At 37.7% G+C, this 19,711-nt stretch overlaps 1 protein-coding gene across 1 annotated transcript in view; it reads right to left on the bottom strand.

Moving 5' to 3' along the window:
- LOC122801335 (integumentary mucin C.1-like) overlaps positions 1 to 19,711 on the bottom strand; it is a 742,183-nt gene that overhangs the window by 144,029 nt on the left and 578,443 nt on the right. The window contains exons 9-10 of the mRNA XM_044070874.1: positions 2,392 to 2,643; positions 1,933 to 2,190 (exon numbers count right to left, since the gene is read on the bottom strand). Coding sequence (XP_043926809.1) covers positions 1,933 to 2,190; positions 2,392 to 2,643 — 510 coding nt within the window. The remainder of the gene's footprint in view (positions 1 to 1,932; positions 2,191 to 2,391; positions 2,644 to 19,711) is intronic.

Here is a 19,711-nt window from a genome sequence, read left to right as displayed (position 1 = left end):
GCACTTTCCAGGGCCAGTAACACTGGCTTCATGGTTCCCAATAACATCCCAGGATGCTTACTAAATACCATGATACATAACCTCTCTGGTCCACATGAATAATTTCTTAGTTGGAGCCTACATACAGATTTTGTGCCCAAGGAATGGAAGCTGGATACAGTCAATCCCCTGTACAAAAGAGTTCCAATCACTGATCTGGCTAACCACAGTCCCATAAGTCTGACCAACCTCATATGTAAGGCCATGGAAAGAATCATCATGACAAATGAGGACATAGGTAACCTGAAAGCGTTGGAACCATCACAGTTTAACTTTGTTAATAGAAGGTCATGCATATTAAATCTGAGAGGGAAAGACTGTGCACATAGCTTATGTCTATGTGGCCAAGGCTTTTGATACAATACTTTACTCAGACATTATAGACACACTCACTACTTTAGGTACAAACCCTTTTGATCACCCACTGGATAGCCAACTGATTCACGGATAGGACCTAGGAGAACAAAATAGGTGAGGCCACCTCCACCAAGAGGGCAGCCATGAGGCGAGTCCTCATGGCTCGGTACTGGGACTGCTTCTTTTTGGCATCTCTTTCTCTGAAGTGGAAGCAAATGCTGAAGGTTTATGTCTGATTGAGTTTGCAGATGATTGCAAGCTGTGAGTTATCATCGACTCTGCAAAAATAAGCATTCTTCAAGAAGGCCTATCTCTGACTAGCAAATGGTGCCAAAGTCATGGTTTTAAACTCAATGCTAAGAAACACATAATTGTACTCTTTGGGAAATCAATCATACTGGCTAATTACCATGTTAGTAGTATGCCCCTAAGAATCAACCCAGTGGTCAGGGGTCTCGGTATGTACTTAGACAGCAGCCTAACATTTGACCACCATGTGGCCACAGTGGACAGGAAATCCTTTTATGCTGCGACACTTATAAGTGAAGGCATGGCATCTAGGTCCAAAGAGATTATTATTTCACTGTACTCTGCCCTTATCAGACAGATTATAGAGTACAATGCCTCCTTTGGTATGTACCTGGCCAGGCATATGCAGAAACTAGAGTGACCTCAGAAGTTCTGTACAAAGAGAATACAAGGCATAACAAACCTGCCTTATGCAGAGCACCTTAAAGTCCTATACTACTATTCAGTCTCCTATAGATTGCTGAGGGGTGATCTATGCCTGGATTGCAAGGCATGCGCAAACCCCACAGTTATGAATCTCCTGCATATTCATAAGTCAAAGATTATCAGAAATATAATGTCTAGGGACTTGAATTTTGCCTGTGGCTTAAGCAGAACATTCTGGAGAGACAGATAGATGTCACATAGACTGCAACTCCTATGAACAGGCTTCCAATTCATGTGAAGCAGAATTTGCCTATTGCCCAATTTAAGCGTAGCCTAGACATGTGAAAAGCAAATAGGACATTCATACTGGGCCTGTTAACTATGTCCCATTTGGACAGCGTTAAATTATAAATGCCTAGTCCTCAGTGTCCTCTTTGGAGACAGGGTGTCATCATTCTTTGGGAAAACCTGGATGGGCTTAAAAGGCTCCATGGGTCATTAGCCTATTATCAATCTATGAATGTATGAATCTATGAGTCTGTGAATCTATGAATCCATAAATCTATGATCCTCTGCTCTCTCCTGCTGCTTCCCTCTCATGTTTACTACTAAGATGAATTCATGTTTATTTTTCATCTCTATTAATAGCATTTACAAATTGTTTCAATTGTCTGTCTTCTGTGATTACTCTTTTTATGAATTTGTTCTGTTTTATTTATTTATTTTTTCATGAATTTCTTCATCCTGGCTATGCCTCCAAATGATTTAATACAAACACTGTTCTACCTCAAGTTAATGGTAGCTTTCTCTTAGAATAATATCAGTGATGATTTATAATGTGAAAAGTAAGACATTACGTACGTGTAGTTACAGTTACACTTGCAGGAACTCCCTTTGACACATTGTCTCCAGCCACAGCGAAAACCTGAAATCTGTAGGTAGTGTCAGGACTCAAACCTGTGAAAAGCACAGACTCAGTGGTAGCTGCTTTGCTTAAGACTGGTTGCCCCACTGTAGATACAAGGTAGTGAGCCCTGTTGCCTTTTGGAGCTGTCCATTGTAATTGCACAGATGATGAATCCACGTTTGCAACCTTAAGATGCTTGATTAACTCAGGAACTGTTAAAAAAAAGAAACAGAATACCTGTTAAAGGTTCACTTTGGCAAAGGAAAATTAATAAAATCATCAGGTCTTTTGTAACAATGTATTCTATACCAAGTTATATGATAGACACATCTCAAAACAGAAAAGTTGGTAGTATTAAAATGTTGACTATTTACGCAGCACAAAAGAGATGACCCATTATTTTATTTACTTACTAGTATATGCTGTTAAAGATGATGAGACACAGCATATGCCATTAGTAGAGTTGTGTGCAGACACATTAAATATATAAATGCTTCCAGGTACAAGACCACTGAAAGTCGCTGTCTGTGATGCATAAGTCAGAGTTCGTGATTCTGTGCCACTCATCTGTACTACATAGGGAGCAGAGATTCTAGATGATGGCCATATCAGTGTAAGTGAAGTTGTACTCACATCAGTTGGAGATACAGTGAAGCTGATGTAACCTGCATGAAAGAGGAAAATATATTATGACACAATGCTCTTATTTATTTGTTTGTTATGTATTACATCAGAAATACTTATCTAACACTAAGTGTGCTTTTGGAGCAATTGTACCTTGCTTAATTTATCAAAGAAGGAAAAAGGTAAACTTAATTTCTATGAAGACTCAGATATATGCTTTCTGTAAGCACTATTGATTTGAACTTGACTATAATAATTAGCAAGGGGTGTTTTGAGCGGGAATTTACCTTTGCTTAAAATAATTATTTGAATACACGCCCATTCTCCGTTTAGTGATGCGTGTGTTGTGACTTCAGGGCCTACTGTTTATAAAAGATCAGAAGGCCTATGTTTTCTGCAAAGCCATACATTTTTCTTCAGTACATTAAAACTGTAACTTTCAGTAATATATTTCTTCAGCTAAGGAAAGATGTAGAATAGAAGCCCTGCTGGCTGTCTTCTTTGTGTCCATTTGATAATGAGCTACATAGGTCTCCTAAATAAATACAGACAAGTTTAGCTTTTCAAACATGGCAGATTACAGCACAAATGTGATACAGGGTATAGCATGTAGGCCTAGCAAGTTTGTGCAAAATGAATATATTTTTTAAAACTAATAATGTATAAAATGAAACTGCTGTTCATGGGCTTAGGTTAGTACCCTTATTTTTTTCACATTAATGTCTGCATTTGCATCATTTTCTTTAAATCTTTTCTTTTACCCATCTCAACAACTAAAGTATTCTGCTGTTTTCAAATATCCTGCAGTCATTCTCTTTCCAGTTGTAATATAAAGAAATGCTACATTAACCATAACTTAAGAAACTGACAAGAAAAGGGACTAGCAAGAAACAGATAAGTACAATGCAGCACAGAAACTTGCACGGTCACTCTTCCTATTTGGCTTTATAAATTCTGAATATATAACTACTTGAAAATGTAGTCCTAGAGAAAATTCTTTAAGCACACATTTCGTTACTTGTTTAATAGATTCACTCAGCAGAAGAAAATGTACTGTAAGCATTTTAGTTATTGTTTTTCAAACGCTTCAACAAGCAAAACATAATGAACCTAAAATATTAAAATTAACCAAGAAGTACACTGCTTTCCATCATGTGATACTTTGTCCTAATGCACAGTAGGTAACACGGACTCTGTGGATGAGCGTCCTTATATTACATGGTATTTATTTAGATTCTTTTAAAGCAGGAACATGTACCACATGCATACCTTTCAACTGTCCAAATTTTCGCAGAATGTCCAGATTTTTGTGTCATATTTTTGTGTTTTTTGGGCAAATCATTGAAAACTGATATCACTGAATAATGACAGACTGTTAAGTTTCAGAATTCATATCCTTTAGAAATTGCATGCTAACAAAATCTGTTATCTTAGCAACTTTCTAAGTTTATAAGAGCAATATTTAAAATCTGCCTCTCTATTTTGGCCCTTTGACCCTCATTACTTTTGGCTTTTGTCCAGATTTCTTGAGTTAAGATGTTAAGAGGTATGACCACATGGCATACAGTTACTTGAAACAATGTATTACCACATCTATAGATAAAAATCCCTTGCACTACTGCATTATGTGACAATAATTATGTTTTAAGATAAAAAGTTTCAGTTCATCATTTTAAGGAGTTTTCTCTAGGGCTACATTTTCAAATAGTTATATGTTCAGAATGTATAAAGCCAGATGTGAAGAGTGACCGTGCAAGTTTCTGTGATGCATGGGTTCACCTCAAGTAGCAGTATTTCCTAAAATGACCTCTCCTAGTTTGGCTTCTATTTACATGTCAGTGGCAACGTGATGTGCACCGTCTTTTTTTTTCCCTTCTGGGTTATTATGCAGTCCTGAAGCTATTATATTTGAGTAAGGAGATGTGGGGTTGGAATGGCTTTCTCAGTTTGTATAACCCTTTTTGTAATCTTTTCATTGGTGTGAAGCTTCAGCCTTTTTTGTCTTCCAATCTGAAACTTCAAATTTCAAATTAAGTTTAACCCTCACTTTCTACAGTAAACGTGTCATAGGCTTTTTTGTGAAATTAAATGTGCTAATTTATTCAAAAGACATTTTAATAAATGAAACTTTTCAGTACTTAGTATCATATCGAGCCCTCAGACTATCCACACACATCCATTTGGTTTCTTCCATGGTCTTCAAGTTATGAAATATGCAATAGTAAAGTTCTCTCTACGTAACCAATATTCACAGTCTTGCTACACTAGAGATTTTCTTGTAGATATCAACTTAGCAGAAACACACAATAGCTATTGTCTGTCACAGTTGTGTTTTCCTTTGGCAACACTGGTTATGGCAATTCTAATTTCTAATCATCACTTTACTTCAGTGTTTCTGATGGAAGCATCTGCATTTTCATCTATACATCTTTCTGTAATCGCCACATAGCAAATTCAGCTTCAGGTTGTGAACTTTCCAGAAGCTTTTGTATTCATACTATGTCTCCAATATGCCACACTGGTAGTCTGCTACATTTTTGGAGGGAGGGGGGAGGTAATTTACTTTTGCTTCTAATACAGCTGACTGTTAGACAGTTGCTTCCATTCGTTCTCCTTGATTGCTGGGTATACCAACCTCTCCTTCCTATGCCAGGCTTATTTTGACAAATTGATACATTCTTCAGCGTTTTAATATTTCTATTGATGTGTTTATTGTACTGCAGATAGTGTGGATTGCACATTATTCCCCTTGAATTCCTGTTCATGCACAAACCATCTGAATTCCTTGGTTTTGTTTTGTGACACTTTATCAATTATGATCTGGTAACCCAATTTTTGAAAATATATAATTTAATGCACCACTATCACTTACTCTTGCTGTGTTTGTCAGTTATATTACTTCTTGGAACTAATAATGATGATCTATACAAATAAGATATATGTATGTGTCCTATATATAGGCCGATGTGGTCTACTACACATGATTGAAATTTCATATGACTGAAATTCCTTTGACTGAGACTAGAACATCAAAAGTTCAAAACACTGAAAACTCAGTTGACTGAAACTCATAAGAATGACACATTATGTAAAAGGAATATGCCCCTTTCCCCACTGTAGTGCATTCCTGGAGTTCGTATATATAGTTAGGGCATGTGGGGGGGCACAGACCCCCACATTGGGGGGTGTGGGAGGCATAGCACCCCTCATATGTTATACATTTTAATGCATACAGATGTCTATGTATAACTGCAATGAATAATTCTTTCCAGAGGACAAAATATACCTAAGCTATGTGGGGTCTACGTCCCCCACCCCCCCACACCTCCCTAACTATATATACTACCTCCTGGAATGCACTACAGTGGGGGAAAGGGCATATATCTTTTACTTTAATGTGTCAGTGTGTTATGAGTTTCAGTCAAATGAGTTTTCAGTGTTTTGAACTTTTGATGTTCTGGTCTCAGTCAAATGAATTTCAATCATATGAAATTTTGATCATGTGTAGTAGACCGAGGCCTATGTCACTTCATCACAAAGTAAAAACATCGAACTATAACTGGTTGAACATAAATTCCTAAACTCATATACAGAAAAAGATACTGGCACATTTTTTTTTTCAGGGGGCAAGCACTCCTGCATATGATGTAATTATGCAAGTCAACTCCAAGATCACACTAATCCCAATCGCCACTGAACCACAATCTCACACAGATATGTGATCAACTGATATTTGACCACACACACACACACACACACACACACACACACACACACACACACACACACACACACACACACACACACTGACATTTTTAATGATTAACAAAATAAACTTTGACCGCAGTTGCATATTGCAGCTCATAAAACCTTAGATGCATCTGTTGTTAGAACAAGAGTTTAAAATAATTATAAAACACCAGTTTCAGTCTTTAATTAAACAAAATATGTGATTTTCTCACATAGTGCTCTGCCAGTGAAATTCCATTCAAATGTAAATTGCTTGCATGGAGACTGATGGGTCTGCCTGATAGAAGTGATAGAATCTAGGCCAGATTTGAATCTCTTTCAAGTTTAACATTTATAGTTGCAAAACAAGCTTGTTGTGATGGCTAGAGAGATAGCAGTATGAGTATTGCCTAGATTTTAAAACGAAAAGATAGAAAATAGTCTGAAGATTTTTTTAATGGCTCTCACAAAAAAAAATTTCTTTGTTAATTTTTTTTATTTTCATAATTTTGTGAATGCCCAGTTGCTTATCTGTGATAGTTTTTGATTTTATTTACTTATTGGCAGTAAGTTACATTTTCAATGTCTTTGGGTTGTTGAAAAGGCTTCTGGTTTTCAATTTTTGCCCAGAATGCTTTCACAGACACACATAAACGCAGATTATTTTTTTTCTTTTCTTTTCCCATTTTTCAATAAACAACTTCATTTTCATAATCTCATAATATTAACATTAAGGGGTTTAGTTTATAATGACATTAGTCTCGGTTTTCACTCTCACAAATATCACCTTGTATTTTTATGCAGCAGTATGCCACCAGACCTTGAACTGCATTTCGTTATAATTTGGCTTCACATTTCTTTCTTATAACCTGTAAGAGCTGTCAGGCTTTATGACACCTTTATACCACTGGTGACAAAAAATGATGGTATTTTATCATTTTAATGTTAAGGAGAAGGACAGAAGCAAGCTTTCTGTCTTTAAAAGCAAGTTTATAGAATACTGTGTGCCAAGGAAAACATATTACTGTATATGTAAAGCATTTTGATCAAAGCATACAGTTGATGCTTATTTGGTTGAACTGAAACACAGAGCACAATACTGTGAATATGGCAACTTGCACGATCCATATATAATTGACAGAGTTCTTTCTAGAATCAAAAGTAGTCAAGTAAGAACAGATTATTAAGCAAAGTTGACCTGACAATGGGCAAAACTACTTTATGTGTTTAGCTTTTAAGTATAAAGCTTAAAAAGTGGTTCCACTAGTAAACTTTGAGTTATAAATTCCTGGGGACCTATGAAACAAAAGCAAATGCCTTGAAACTGAAAAGGGCAAAAACTCATGTTTAGGCATTTCTTTTGGAGAAGGAAGTACTCCTCCCAACCCCCAGATTTTCAGTGAGGTCAAGCCACCGACACCTGCAACTCCATGGTTGTACAAATATGGAGAAGGGAAATGTATCCCCAGACAAAGGAAGCACTTCTGGTGCAGACTTGGTGGCAGTGATTTCCAAGGGACAACAGCCACTGGGATTCTGTTCCTTAGCAACTTAAGATTTTGGCACCTGGCACCTGTGGGAATAGAATCCTGGGTAACTTAAAAGTGTGGATGAAACATGTAAATGTATAAAATGAAGGATGTGAGTGAAAATAAAATTTAAGCACAGTATTACTAAAAAAAAATATCAAAAGAAGAATGCTGTTGACTGCGTAATATCCAGGATGACATCTAGTAATAAATGAGCAGGAAAAAACATAATACACAGTAAGTATTATGGTTACCACCCCTGCAAAGCAAATTGCAGCATAACATAGTATCTGTTGGCCTTTGTGAGGGTTATAATCAAATTTCCAAACTCTGGGAATGTTGAAATAAGCTGCTGCAGCAAGATTTTCATGTACTAATGACAAAGGATAACAATAAAGCAAAATAAAGCAGAAATGTTCCAGTTTCCCAGTTTCTGTCAGTCTGGAATGACATGGTCGACAAACCTCACTGCTTTGCCAAAGACGGTTTGCACCTGGCACCACTAGGCTTTTGGCTGCAAGGTTTTTGCCTCCCCCCACATTGCCTTTTAGGCATGGTCTCAAAAGCAAAATTACTGATATGAAAATGGCCAACCATAACAAAATAAGGATTATGCTGCTAAAAGCTAGGTGCTTAAACCAAAAACTGCACACCCTGTAAGAACTTCTATCACTGGAGGATGTAAATGTCTGTGTAGTCACAGAAACATGGTTCAAAGCCTCAGAGAGTACCCCAGCCATGCAAGGCTACAATGCCTTCCATACCTTCAGACCTTAAAACGAATATGCGAGAATCAAAGGAGGTGGTGTTTCTATCTATATTCGAGATAAATTCACCTTCCAACTAGTTAGGCTGGAGAATTCCATGGAGTTACTCCATGTTCAGATTACTGTGGGTAAGACCCATTCACGTCATAGCTAGTTATAGATCCTCCTCCATGGATCATGATTTGCATGAGGCCTACTTGACCAAACTGGATTCAATCTAAATATTGCCAAACACTCTGATCATTTTTCTAGTCTAACTGGATACATGTCCATTTTAGATACATACAGCTTATTAACTTATTTCTATCTATGAGTAACACAAATATGCAAAAGAAAAAAAATACAAACAAAAATAAGCATAAACAGCACTAAATTACAGGATAAAAATAACAATTCTAGCTAAATAATCTGAATAGGATGCAGTTAAGTAACTATAGAGCTAGTCAGGTTTGGAGCAATGACATAGCCAGTGAGATTTGAGATATACTTTCAGATTGTTTTTGAAAGTGGAGAGAGAAGTGTACAGATATCATTTGGTAGAAGATTCTACAGTATTAGAGAAAAGAGAGTCACTGGCCTTGTTGTTTATTTTGGTAGTATGTGCTAAGAGTTTATGTGAGGACCTTAGGGAATCTAGGTTTTTATAGGGAGTGATTAGTGTGGATAGAGCAGGTGTTTTGGATGGTGTGTAAAGGGTTTTGTGAGCTATAGTTAGTTGATGGAATTTAATGAGGTTCTGTAGTTCAAGCCAGCCTAGCTGTTTTAAATTGAGGCAATGATGGGTTCTATAAAGGGTTTCCTGTGGCAAATCTGGCGATGTTATTATAGGACATTTCCAGTTTGCTGAGATTGTTTTAGAAAGTTTGGTAAAGATGGGTGAAGCATATAGAAGAGGAGATATTAGATGTGTGAGCCTAATTTTCTATTTACAGATTTAATAGTATTGTTTACATGTATATCAAAGTTTAGTTTATTGTCGATGGTGACTCCTAGCAGTTTAGTGGTAGGTTCTGGGGATATAATAGTATTGTTGGTGGAAGTGACTGAGAAATCTAATGTGGGAGTTTACTGTTGGGAGAGAAAGAAGGAGTTTAGTCTTTTGGGGTTTAAGAGAAGGCATCTGTGTGTGAACCATTTCTCAACTGTGTTGAAATCTGAAGAGGATGAGGCTGAGCATATAAGTGTGGAATCATCTGCATATTGTATACAAGAGGCTTGAGGGATAGCCAGGTGGAGGTCATTGATGAAAATGGAAAAAAGTAGAGGTCCAAGGATGGAACCTTGGGGGACACCTAGGTTGACTGGTAGGTGGGTAGAGAGACTTGTGCCATAGTACGGTCTGCTGTCTTTTGTCAAGGTAGGACTGGAACCACTTAATGGAGGATGTGTCAAGTGATAGGGATTTTATTATGGTGATAAGAATTTGGTGATTCACCATATCAAAAGCTTTAGATAGGTCAATGAATAGGGCAGAAGAGAGTTTGTTTTGTTTGTTGATAATATCTGTAAAGGAGAGAAGGGCAGTGGAGGTACTGTGTGAAGGTCTAAAACCATGCTGGCAGTTAGCCAGAAGATTATTTTGTGTTAAATGTTGAAGTAGTTGTTTATGGATGCATTTTTCCATAATTTTAGCTATAGGTGAGAGGAGGGCAATTGGTGAAAGTTGGATAGTTCAGTAGATTGGCCACCTTTGTGGAGGGATAATGTGGGAGATTTTCCAAATGGAGGATATAGCTTTCAGTAATGGATCTGTTGATTAAGATTGATATAGGGTAGGCAATGGATTTAGTTGCAGAAATTCTGCAGGTAGTTGGTCATGGTTTCAATTTCTGAAGGAGGGTAAGTACATATGATGTAGGGATGGGTTGAAGTTGGAAGGAAGGAGAAGAGTTTGTTTTATTAGTAGGTAAAGTGAAATTATCAGGTGAGAGTTGGCTAGCTAGTGTTTGTATAGTGTTAGTGAAGAATATGTTAAATTCATTGGCTATATTTATTGAAGTTTTGTGTTCAGCATTTTGAGGGCTAGGAGTGGTAGTTTGCCCTGGGTGGAGTAGTTGGTTGATGCTGGACCAGAACGTCTGTGGTTTGATTTGATTTGCTTGTTGGGAAAGTAGGTAGTAATTCTTTTTATCTGATATTACAGCTCTTTTAGTTTGATTTCTTAGTTGTCTGAAGGTTTGTTGGTGGATAGGACTTTGAGTCTTTTCCAAATTCCCAGTGTTTGTTTCTATCTTTGATTTTTGTTTAGTTTCTTTAGATAGCCATGGTGCATGTTTGTTTTTGTTCTAATTTGTCTGGTTGGGGCATGGCGGTCCAGGATGGTAAGAAAGTTGGAGTTAAAGTAGTAGCGGCATCGTCTAAGGATAAATTAAGTAGTGGTAACCAGTTACATGCTTGTAGTTCCATCTGGAATAGTTCGAGTTAAAGTTCTTTTGGATCTGATGCTTATTGTGGATGTTGGAGAGGGACAGTTAGTTTTATGTTTGATGATGTAGGTAAGTGAGTGGTCACTTAAATCATCTGGGAGAGTTCCTGAGTCATATGTATGGGGGTTAATAAGAATCCAGTCTAATAGGCTAGATTTTTGTTGGATCTATTTATTCTGGTAGGGAGGTGATAGTTTGGGAATACCCATATAGGTTTATGTGGTTAGAAGGGAGGTTACTGCAGAGGGAGGTCCAGTCTATATTTGTATCACCTAGGATAATAGTTTCTTGAGGTAGGTTTTGGGATAGCCAGGAGAGAATATTTTCCATAGTTGCTATATTGTTACCAGGGTATGTATAAACAGATGATATAGATAGATTTGGAGTTGTTGATAAGAAGCTTTGTGATAAGAATCTCTGCATTGGAGTCTAGAGGTGGTTTGAGGTTATGGGTGGTTAAATTTAGGCAAGGTTTAAATAGGATAGCAACTCCTCCACCTTTTGGAGGTTCGGTCGAGTCTTAGGATATTATATCCAGGTGGGATGATCTGATTGTCCTTGGTTGTAGGTTTTAACCAAGTTTCAGTTAAGCATAGAATATCAAATATTAAGATGAGCAATAGAGAGGAGTTAGATTTTTAGAAAATATATGGGTAGGAAACATTTTGGAATTGAGGGGTGAGGAAGGAGAAAGTGAAGGTCCTGCGTTTGGGTGGATGTCACCATCTATTAGAGCATTAGGTTTAGAAAGTAAAGGTTATGGATTCTACAGTAATGAAATAGACATTTCCTGGGGTTGAGGTTATTATATTTTGTGTGTTGTAAATATGTATTTGGAAGAGGATATGATATTAGCATGTGTTAAATTTGGGTGTGGGTTTAGAGAGATAGTTTCTGTTTTAGGATAATTTAGTAATGGATCAAGTGGGCTTTCAAGAAAGGTGAGTAGATGAGTGAGCATTAGGATTGAGATAAAAGGTGAGATGTTTAGATTCTTCATTGCAGGGGTATTGATTGGTAGTATGTAGCTAGAAACTAAGCTGTAGTGAGAGGAGGAGGGAGAGAGGGCAGTATCAATTATATTTGGGAGGGAATGTGTAGGGTGTAATTATGGAAATAGATTGCTGAATAGTGTGAAAGGATGAAGTATAAAGAGAAGAGTGTTTATGTAGAGTAAAGCTGAAGGGACACAGTAAGTAATAGGATAAAAGTTGTGGAAAGGAAATTAAGTGTTTGGATAGTGATGAGAGAGGAAGGGGTGTGGTGGAGGAGGTGTGGTCTAGAATTGGGGGGTAGGAGGAGGGCCGCGAGTGAGAGGGAGCGACGGAGCGGGTAAAAACAGTGGGGGGGGTGAGGACGAGGGCTTAACGGAGTGAGGTAGAAACAATTAGTGAAACTGTTTGTAAGGAAAACAATCAGAAAAGCTGTATACTAAGGTAAGTCAGCAGTATGTAAGTGCTGAGTTAAGTAATGGATGAGACCGGGTGAAAAAAGAGAGAGGAAGTAGTAGGTTTGGTGAAATATGAAATGAAGCAAGTGGGCAGGAGGTACCCAAGAGATTAAGCTGAGGTTTAGGGGTGAGACCTATGGCTGCTGGGTTTGCTATTACAGGAGATAGTGAGGTTATTAAAACTAGGGGGATGTCTGTGTACCAACAACATACTTTCTTGTTAACTTGAGACGGGTTGTAGGGAGATTAGGCTTTGTGATACCACTGCAAGCATTCAGAAAGAGTTCATTCCACAAGGCAGGTATGTTTCAAGAGACTAGTGCAGGAAATTGCACAGGAGAGTATGGTGCTGGGAGGAGAGAGAAAAAAAAATATATAACAACAATGGAGTGGGGAGCAAAAGCAAAGAGTTAGGACATGATGGGTATGTTTGTTAACATTAATAACAGTTATTATTGATACATAATATAAATAGCAAGCTTGTCTATATAAAACAGTAGCTAAAAAAGAAAAAAAATTATACTGCAGTATTATACTGTTTCAAGCTCAGTAAGACCTTAATCCACAATTCCACTTTAGGCTAAAAAAAAAAAAATCTAGATATTAACAATATCCATAAATGCAAGCATTTCAAAATAGAATTTGCAATACCAGGACTCTATAAAATGGCTTGGTAGTCCATTACCATCACAATTAATACACAGTATCTATCAAGAAGGATTGACACAATAAATCTCTATCGGTCAAATATGTTTAGGAATAAACTGATAATACTGCAGACTAGGAGGTATAGAGTATTGCAGTTAACTAGTGAATAACACCATAGAAGATGCAAGTTACTATGTTTGGTTAATGGGTTCCTTATAGGATAAGAGCGCCATAGCCGCTGTTATGGGAGTATGTCAGCTTAGTTAATGTAGGGTTATGTTGCCCAGAGGAGCTAGCTATATTGCTTTTACATGGAGTACCAGTACCTGTATGCTTAGAAATGCTCTACATGAGGGCGGTAGCCATGGAAACCTTAACAGAGTATAAAAAAATAGTTGAAGTTAAAATTATTTAACTCGAGTAATCCTAGGTAAGGCACTCGAACTGTATTGAGTAGACAGCTAAACCATAAGAGTCTTGACACATACCTCTCAGGCAGAACAACCAGGTCCCTTTGCAACTACAAATAACACATCTATGGCATTTAAAGTTATGCCGAAGCGTTAACTACAAAATAATACATCTAAGCAATTTAAAGGTATGCAGAAGTAGAATCACAGGCTTTATTGCCCATACTTTGTGTTGCACACTCTTTGATTAAGCTCCTAGTAAGAGGCGCTTGTCAGGAAGAGCTTCACAGAGTACCAGAAAGTAAAAAAAAAGTATACGCTTTTTCACTCATGTAACCCTAGTATATCTTAGAGATCATGGGGGAATTCAATTATTCCACCATTAACTGGGAAACCTACTCTAGCCCTAACTCACTAGTGCAAAAATTCCTTGATTTTGATAACTCAAATACCCTGGAACAAATTGTTCAAACCGCAACAAGAGGAGCAAACATACTAGATCTGGTCCTCACTAACATGACAAACAGATGCACCACTGTAACTGTCCAACCCTCAGTTAGTTAACTTTGACCACAAATCAGTCGCTTTCAAACTGGCACTAACACCAAAACTTTCAAAGGGTGAAGTCAGACTAAAAAACTTCACCAAAGCAAACTATACCTTCTTAGGGGGAGGTATAAATGCATTCCACGCCCCACCCTGATCAGTAAGTGGTAACTGCACTAAAGCTTACACTAAAGCCTTGTACAATTGCTTGTATAAGTGTATAGACTCAGCTGTTCCAGAGACAATCCAAGCCAGAGCCCCAAGTGAAAAAAAGCTGTGCTGGTGGACATCCAGCATCAACAAACTTTACACGAAACACGAAAAAAGTTGCTGTCTAAAAAAACTAAGGTGAAGCCCCAGCAATGGAAAAGCAATACTTCAGGAGGGTCTTATGCAGACAAATGATGGGTGTCTTAGTCACAGTCTTAAACATAATGCAAAGAAATACATCATCATTACCTTCAGTAAAAATAATGTCCCTTCACACTATCAAATTAACAACAATACCCTATGTACCTATGAAGTGGTAAGAGAGCTGGGATCACAAGTAGACTGGGACCCTAACTTTGACCACCATGTGTCTACTGTAGTAAGAAAGGCTTTCTACATAGCACACATGATTAGCAAAGTCATTGCCTATAGACCAAAAGAGGTTATAACCCCTCTATACTTGTTACTAATCAGGTCCATAATTGAGTATAATGCTCCTTTCAGCATGTACCATACAAAGTACCTGCAGCAATTGGAGAGATATCAGAGGTTTCTAAATAATAAGATCAAGGGATTCCAGCATGTACCTTACACAGATTGACTAAAGTCCCTGTAACTATATTCAGTATCATATAGACTTCTTATGGGAGACTTATGCCTGACTTACAGAGCAATCTTTGACCCAAACCAAATGAATTTGCTGCACATCCATAAATCAAACGAGACTAGAGCTACCCATTCCAGGGACCTGATTATGGCTTGCAACTTGACTAGCATGTGCTAGATGAACAGATTTGTCTCTCACTGACTGACAAGTCTTTGGAATAGGCTGTCAATTCATGTGAACTAGAGCACCTCTATGATACTTTTCAAAAGGAAACTTGATGAGTGGATGGGGCACCGTAAATTCTTACCGGATAATAGCGCCCACAACCCTCCTGGATATGGGCAGTCATTAATAAATACAATCCTTTGTATTGACTAGAGTATCTATAGCGTTACATTAGGATGAAACAGCTAGGCTTAAAATTACCTACAGGTTGATAGCCTAGTAACCTCCTCTGATCTTATGATCCAATGTTTTTGGGTAGTCTGAAGATGCATACAATGACTGTGGCTCATAGTGTAAGTAGCACTAATATTGGTATGTATTCATAAAAGCTGGTTGAGTTTCATAGAGGCTTAGATGAAGTACCTAACCTTCACAGCCTCAGGATTCAGGGTTCATTCCTGGTTTTGATCACTGTGTGGAGTTTGCATATTCTCCCTAGTCTGAATAGGTTTTATCCTGGTACATAAGTTACTTCAAAAACATGATTTAACTGTCCAAACAAGACTGTCCATATATTTATGTAACCTTGCTTCTTGGCCTAAGGTAATGACTGAAAAGGCTCTATGAACTATTTCACTTACCTTATTAAGAAATGCAAAATACATACATACATACATACATATATACATACAAACATATGAGCTGCAATCACTGTATGGCTGATAAGGCTTTTAATCTATCTAATAAAGTGCAACATTTTCATTACAATCATTTAACTTATTCTGGCACAAATTTCTTTGTGGGACATATTTGACTTCATTGTGAGCACACTGATTTGTTTATTTATTTTCTTCTTATTTCATATTAAACTAGCGAAGGGTGAAGTAAGTTTGACATCTTAAAGGAAAGTCTTTGATTTACAGTTTTTGTCTCTGGGAAGTTTTCAGCCTGTTCTTGTGGATTTTTTTTTTTGTTTTTTGTCTGTTTTTGAATGAGTTGGCTGTTTGACACTCTCAGACAACCAGTCATCAACCCCACCTCATCCATTGATCTCATTTGTTTCCAATCAGTGGGTGATATCTGACTGGGAAGGATCATTATTAAGGTAGCCCATTGGGGTTTAGATTTCCATCTGATAAGCTTACTGACATACTTTAGACTTCACATACCCAGCAATACGTGGCAGGATTTGCAGTGGGCATAAGTGTTGCACTGCCCATCAGATACACAAGGTGTTTACATCAGCATACATCCCTTCACCCACCAGAGATTCCACATGGTGATTTCTGTGGCCTCTAGCAAGAAAATACAACCAAAACATATATTTTTGGACATAAGATGTGAATAGTTATTTTTAACAGTTGTGATTAGAAGTATGTGTGTTTTATACACACGGAGCATGCACACACACACACACACACACACACACACACACATATATATATATATATATATATATATATATATATATATATATATATATATATATATATATATATATATATATACACACACACATATACATATACATGTAATTGTTGATTTTTATTTTATTTTTAGATTCTGATGAAATCTCTAAGAATCTTACACGAATGTGCCTAATCCTTTACTAAGGTTAAATTTCCTGTTGCTCTGGATCTCAATGATGCATAGAACATAGTTTCATGACAGTAAACAGACTGGAATTTCATGGAAAGTGGATAACATAATGGTAAGGAAGATAACTGATTTCTATGTATCCAGAAAGCAAGGTATAAGAGGAGCTAAGTTAAGGATTTTACCTGTAGAGAGAGAACTGACTAGACATTTTTAGGAACTGTGGTGAGAGATACCCTTTTGAAGACAATGAGAGATGTCATCAGAATCCTTGACAGACTCATGGCAACCCATTTCCAATGTAAAGATGAAGCACTTTTCATTATCTCAACCTATGCTACACAGCGGGGCTGCAATGGTGGGGGGATGACAGCACACAAACAGCAGCCGCAAGATCTCCTTAATAAAGTGGAGCAAAATGAGTTGGTCCTGATAATGAGTGATGAGTGCTAACATTAGGAAAGGCAGAACCAGGCATTAGGATTGCCTGAGTCTATACATTATGGAAAAAGAAAAGACCATTCTACACTTCTTGATAAATGGCTTAATGGTGGCAATGTGCGGTTTACTAAAAGAGAGGCAATCAAGAGATTACCCACAAAAGCGGCCAGCAAGTTATCAAAATATGGCAAGTTACTTCCACAAAGAGAGCAGTCACCAGTGGAGTCCCCAAGAGCTCTGTGCAGGGACCTTTCCTGTTTGGCATCTACTTTTCTGAAGTAAAAGCCAGTCCCAATGGAAGTCCCAAAATAAGTTTGCACTTCACTGCAAGCTAGGAGTAGTCATTGTATCCCCCAATGACTTTGCCATCCTACCGGAAGGTTTGTCTCAAATAAATAACTGGTACCAAAATATTAGACTGAAACAAATAGCCAAAAATGCATTACTGTATCCTTTGCAAAGTTATCTACTCCAAGGGACCACTACATTGACAATACATCCCTAAAGGTTGACCCGGTTGTTTGGGATTTGGGAACTTAAGTATACAGTGACCTAATTTTTGACCAACATCTGACTCCTTCTGTATTGCACAGATTATAAACAAAGTGATTGTGCCTGGATTTAGTGATGTCATTGTCCTCCTTTCCACAGGCCTCATTAGGCCACTTATTGAATATACTGCCCCCTTTGGCATGTAGCTGTCCAGACATATTCAACAACTGCATACAAGGGCTAAACAACATGTCCTGCATGGACCAACTCAAAGCCCTGTCCCTATACTCAGTATCCTACAGACTGCTAAGAAGTGACCTGTGTCTGGCATACAGGGCATCCATCCTCTCATCCATTACTGATGGATTTAGTGAAGATCAGCTAGTCAAATAGCATCAGAAATACTCAGTCTAGGGATCTAAACCTCTTCTGCAACATCAACAAAATGGCTTGGAGGAATACTGCTACCTTGCAACAGAGTACTCATCGACATAAAACAGACCACTAATGGGTGCAATCAGATGTAAGCTTTGGTTAGAAAAGGCTTTAAGATTATCAGAGACTATGCTCAAGAACTGGAAGATGACTGGAAGAAAAACAAGAGTTCAATGAAATATTCATGTTCCTACCACCTGAGGAATTATATGAAATTGGTGGTAAAAGAACGTGAAAGCATCTCAAGACAGCATCATGGATATGGCAGCACAGATCTGTAGACAAGACAGGTGTGGCTTTAAGGTACATAAGGAAAGTTGGTAATAAAAAAATAAAAACTAACTCAGCAAATGTCATAACTAGGCTGCATCAGGTCACAAGATAAAAACAGAAAGACAAAAAAGATAGATAGCAAATGCAATTAACAATGTATGCCAGTAACAATTTGCTCATCAGTCCAAAGGACATCAAGAGTCGATGTTGTAGCACTTAAAGATTCTGAATGAAGGAAGTCCCACAGAAGTTGTAATGTCACATACTAAGACTATAATGAAAGAGGAATGAAAAGACATTGTACAAGAAATACCATGTGTACTAAGGAAAATGTTAGCAAAAGCAGCAGGCTCTGATGAAGTTAGAGTAGATATAGTCAAGATGCTGAATGGATTCCCAGACAACCGGATTCAATTAACGGCTTAGGCAACTAATGGATTTGCAGGGAAGAGATGGGCATGTTCATCCAAGGTAGGAGGGTGCTCACTGATATGCTCCCTAAGGGAAAGTTTGGTCCAGTGAGTAATCAGTTTACGGGGGTGGGGTTAAAATGAGTAGGTCATAAACAAAAATCCTCTGGACAGAAGCGCAGCCAAGCCATAGAACACCCTCAGGATCCCCAACCAGCCCGATGAAGAATACAGATTAAGTTCATGGGGTTGGGGATTAGTTGGTAGTCTCAGCATGAAAATTGTGTACTGGGTACCAGGATGGTAACAATGAGGTCCAAGGAGACCAAACAAAAAAAAAACAGATGTTCAATGCATTGGAAGAGAAATGGCATGTGAGGATACTGATCACAGAATGGAGTGGCAGAGATGGTTTGCAAATCATATCTGAACAATCAGTCTCAAGACCACTGTGTCTATTAACCATAATATATAAAGACCACAATGTATAACTGATATAGTCAAAAAACAGTCTAAGTATTTCCCTACGAGGTACATTGATCTTGTAAAGGACACCATAAAAAGCAGGAAATGGAGTTCAATTTTCAGAGTTCAGATCTTAGAATAATTTGGAAATGTGAAATAATCAGTGGCGATAAAGATGAAAATGAGGAAATTGTCCTAGTGTGTGTTCCTACACATCAAGAAAGCATTAAAAAATCTGAAGAAAGCTGAATTGGGCATTCCGATGATGGTTCACACTCATAGAAACATTGCTAGAGTTAGTGTGAGGCTAATTTCAGTGATTCCATTCACACATGTGTAAATAGTGCTCAAACTCATAGTACATAGTTTCATAGTTGGGATATGGCCCAGGACACCACTGGAGCCTAACTCAGTTTCCCAGAAAATTGTCTGATAAAGCAACTTTCTGATAAACCAACTTGCTCAGAGTTACAGAATAGAAAAATGCAGGCTGCAGAAATCATACACTGG

This window comes from Protopterus annectens, chromosome 4.part1 (genome assembly GCF_019279795.1).
Source record: "Protopterus annectens isolate FY-2018-M chromosome 4.part1, PAN1.0, whole genome shotgun sequence".
NCBI classification, from domain to species: Eukaryota; Metazoa; Chordata; order Ceratodontiformes; family Protopteridae; genus Protopterus; species Protopterus annectens.
Note: the sequence above shows the minus strand (reverse complement) of the source record. Positions and strands in the feature narration are given on the sequence as shown.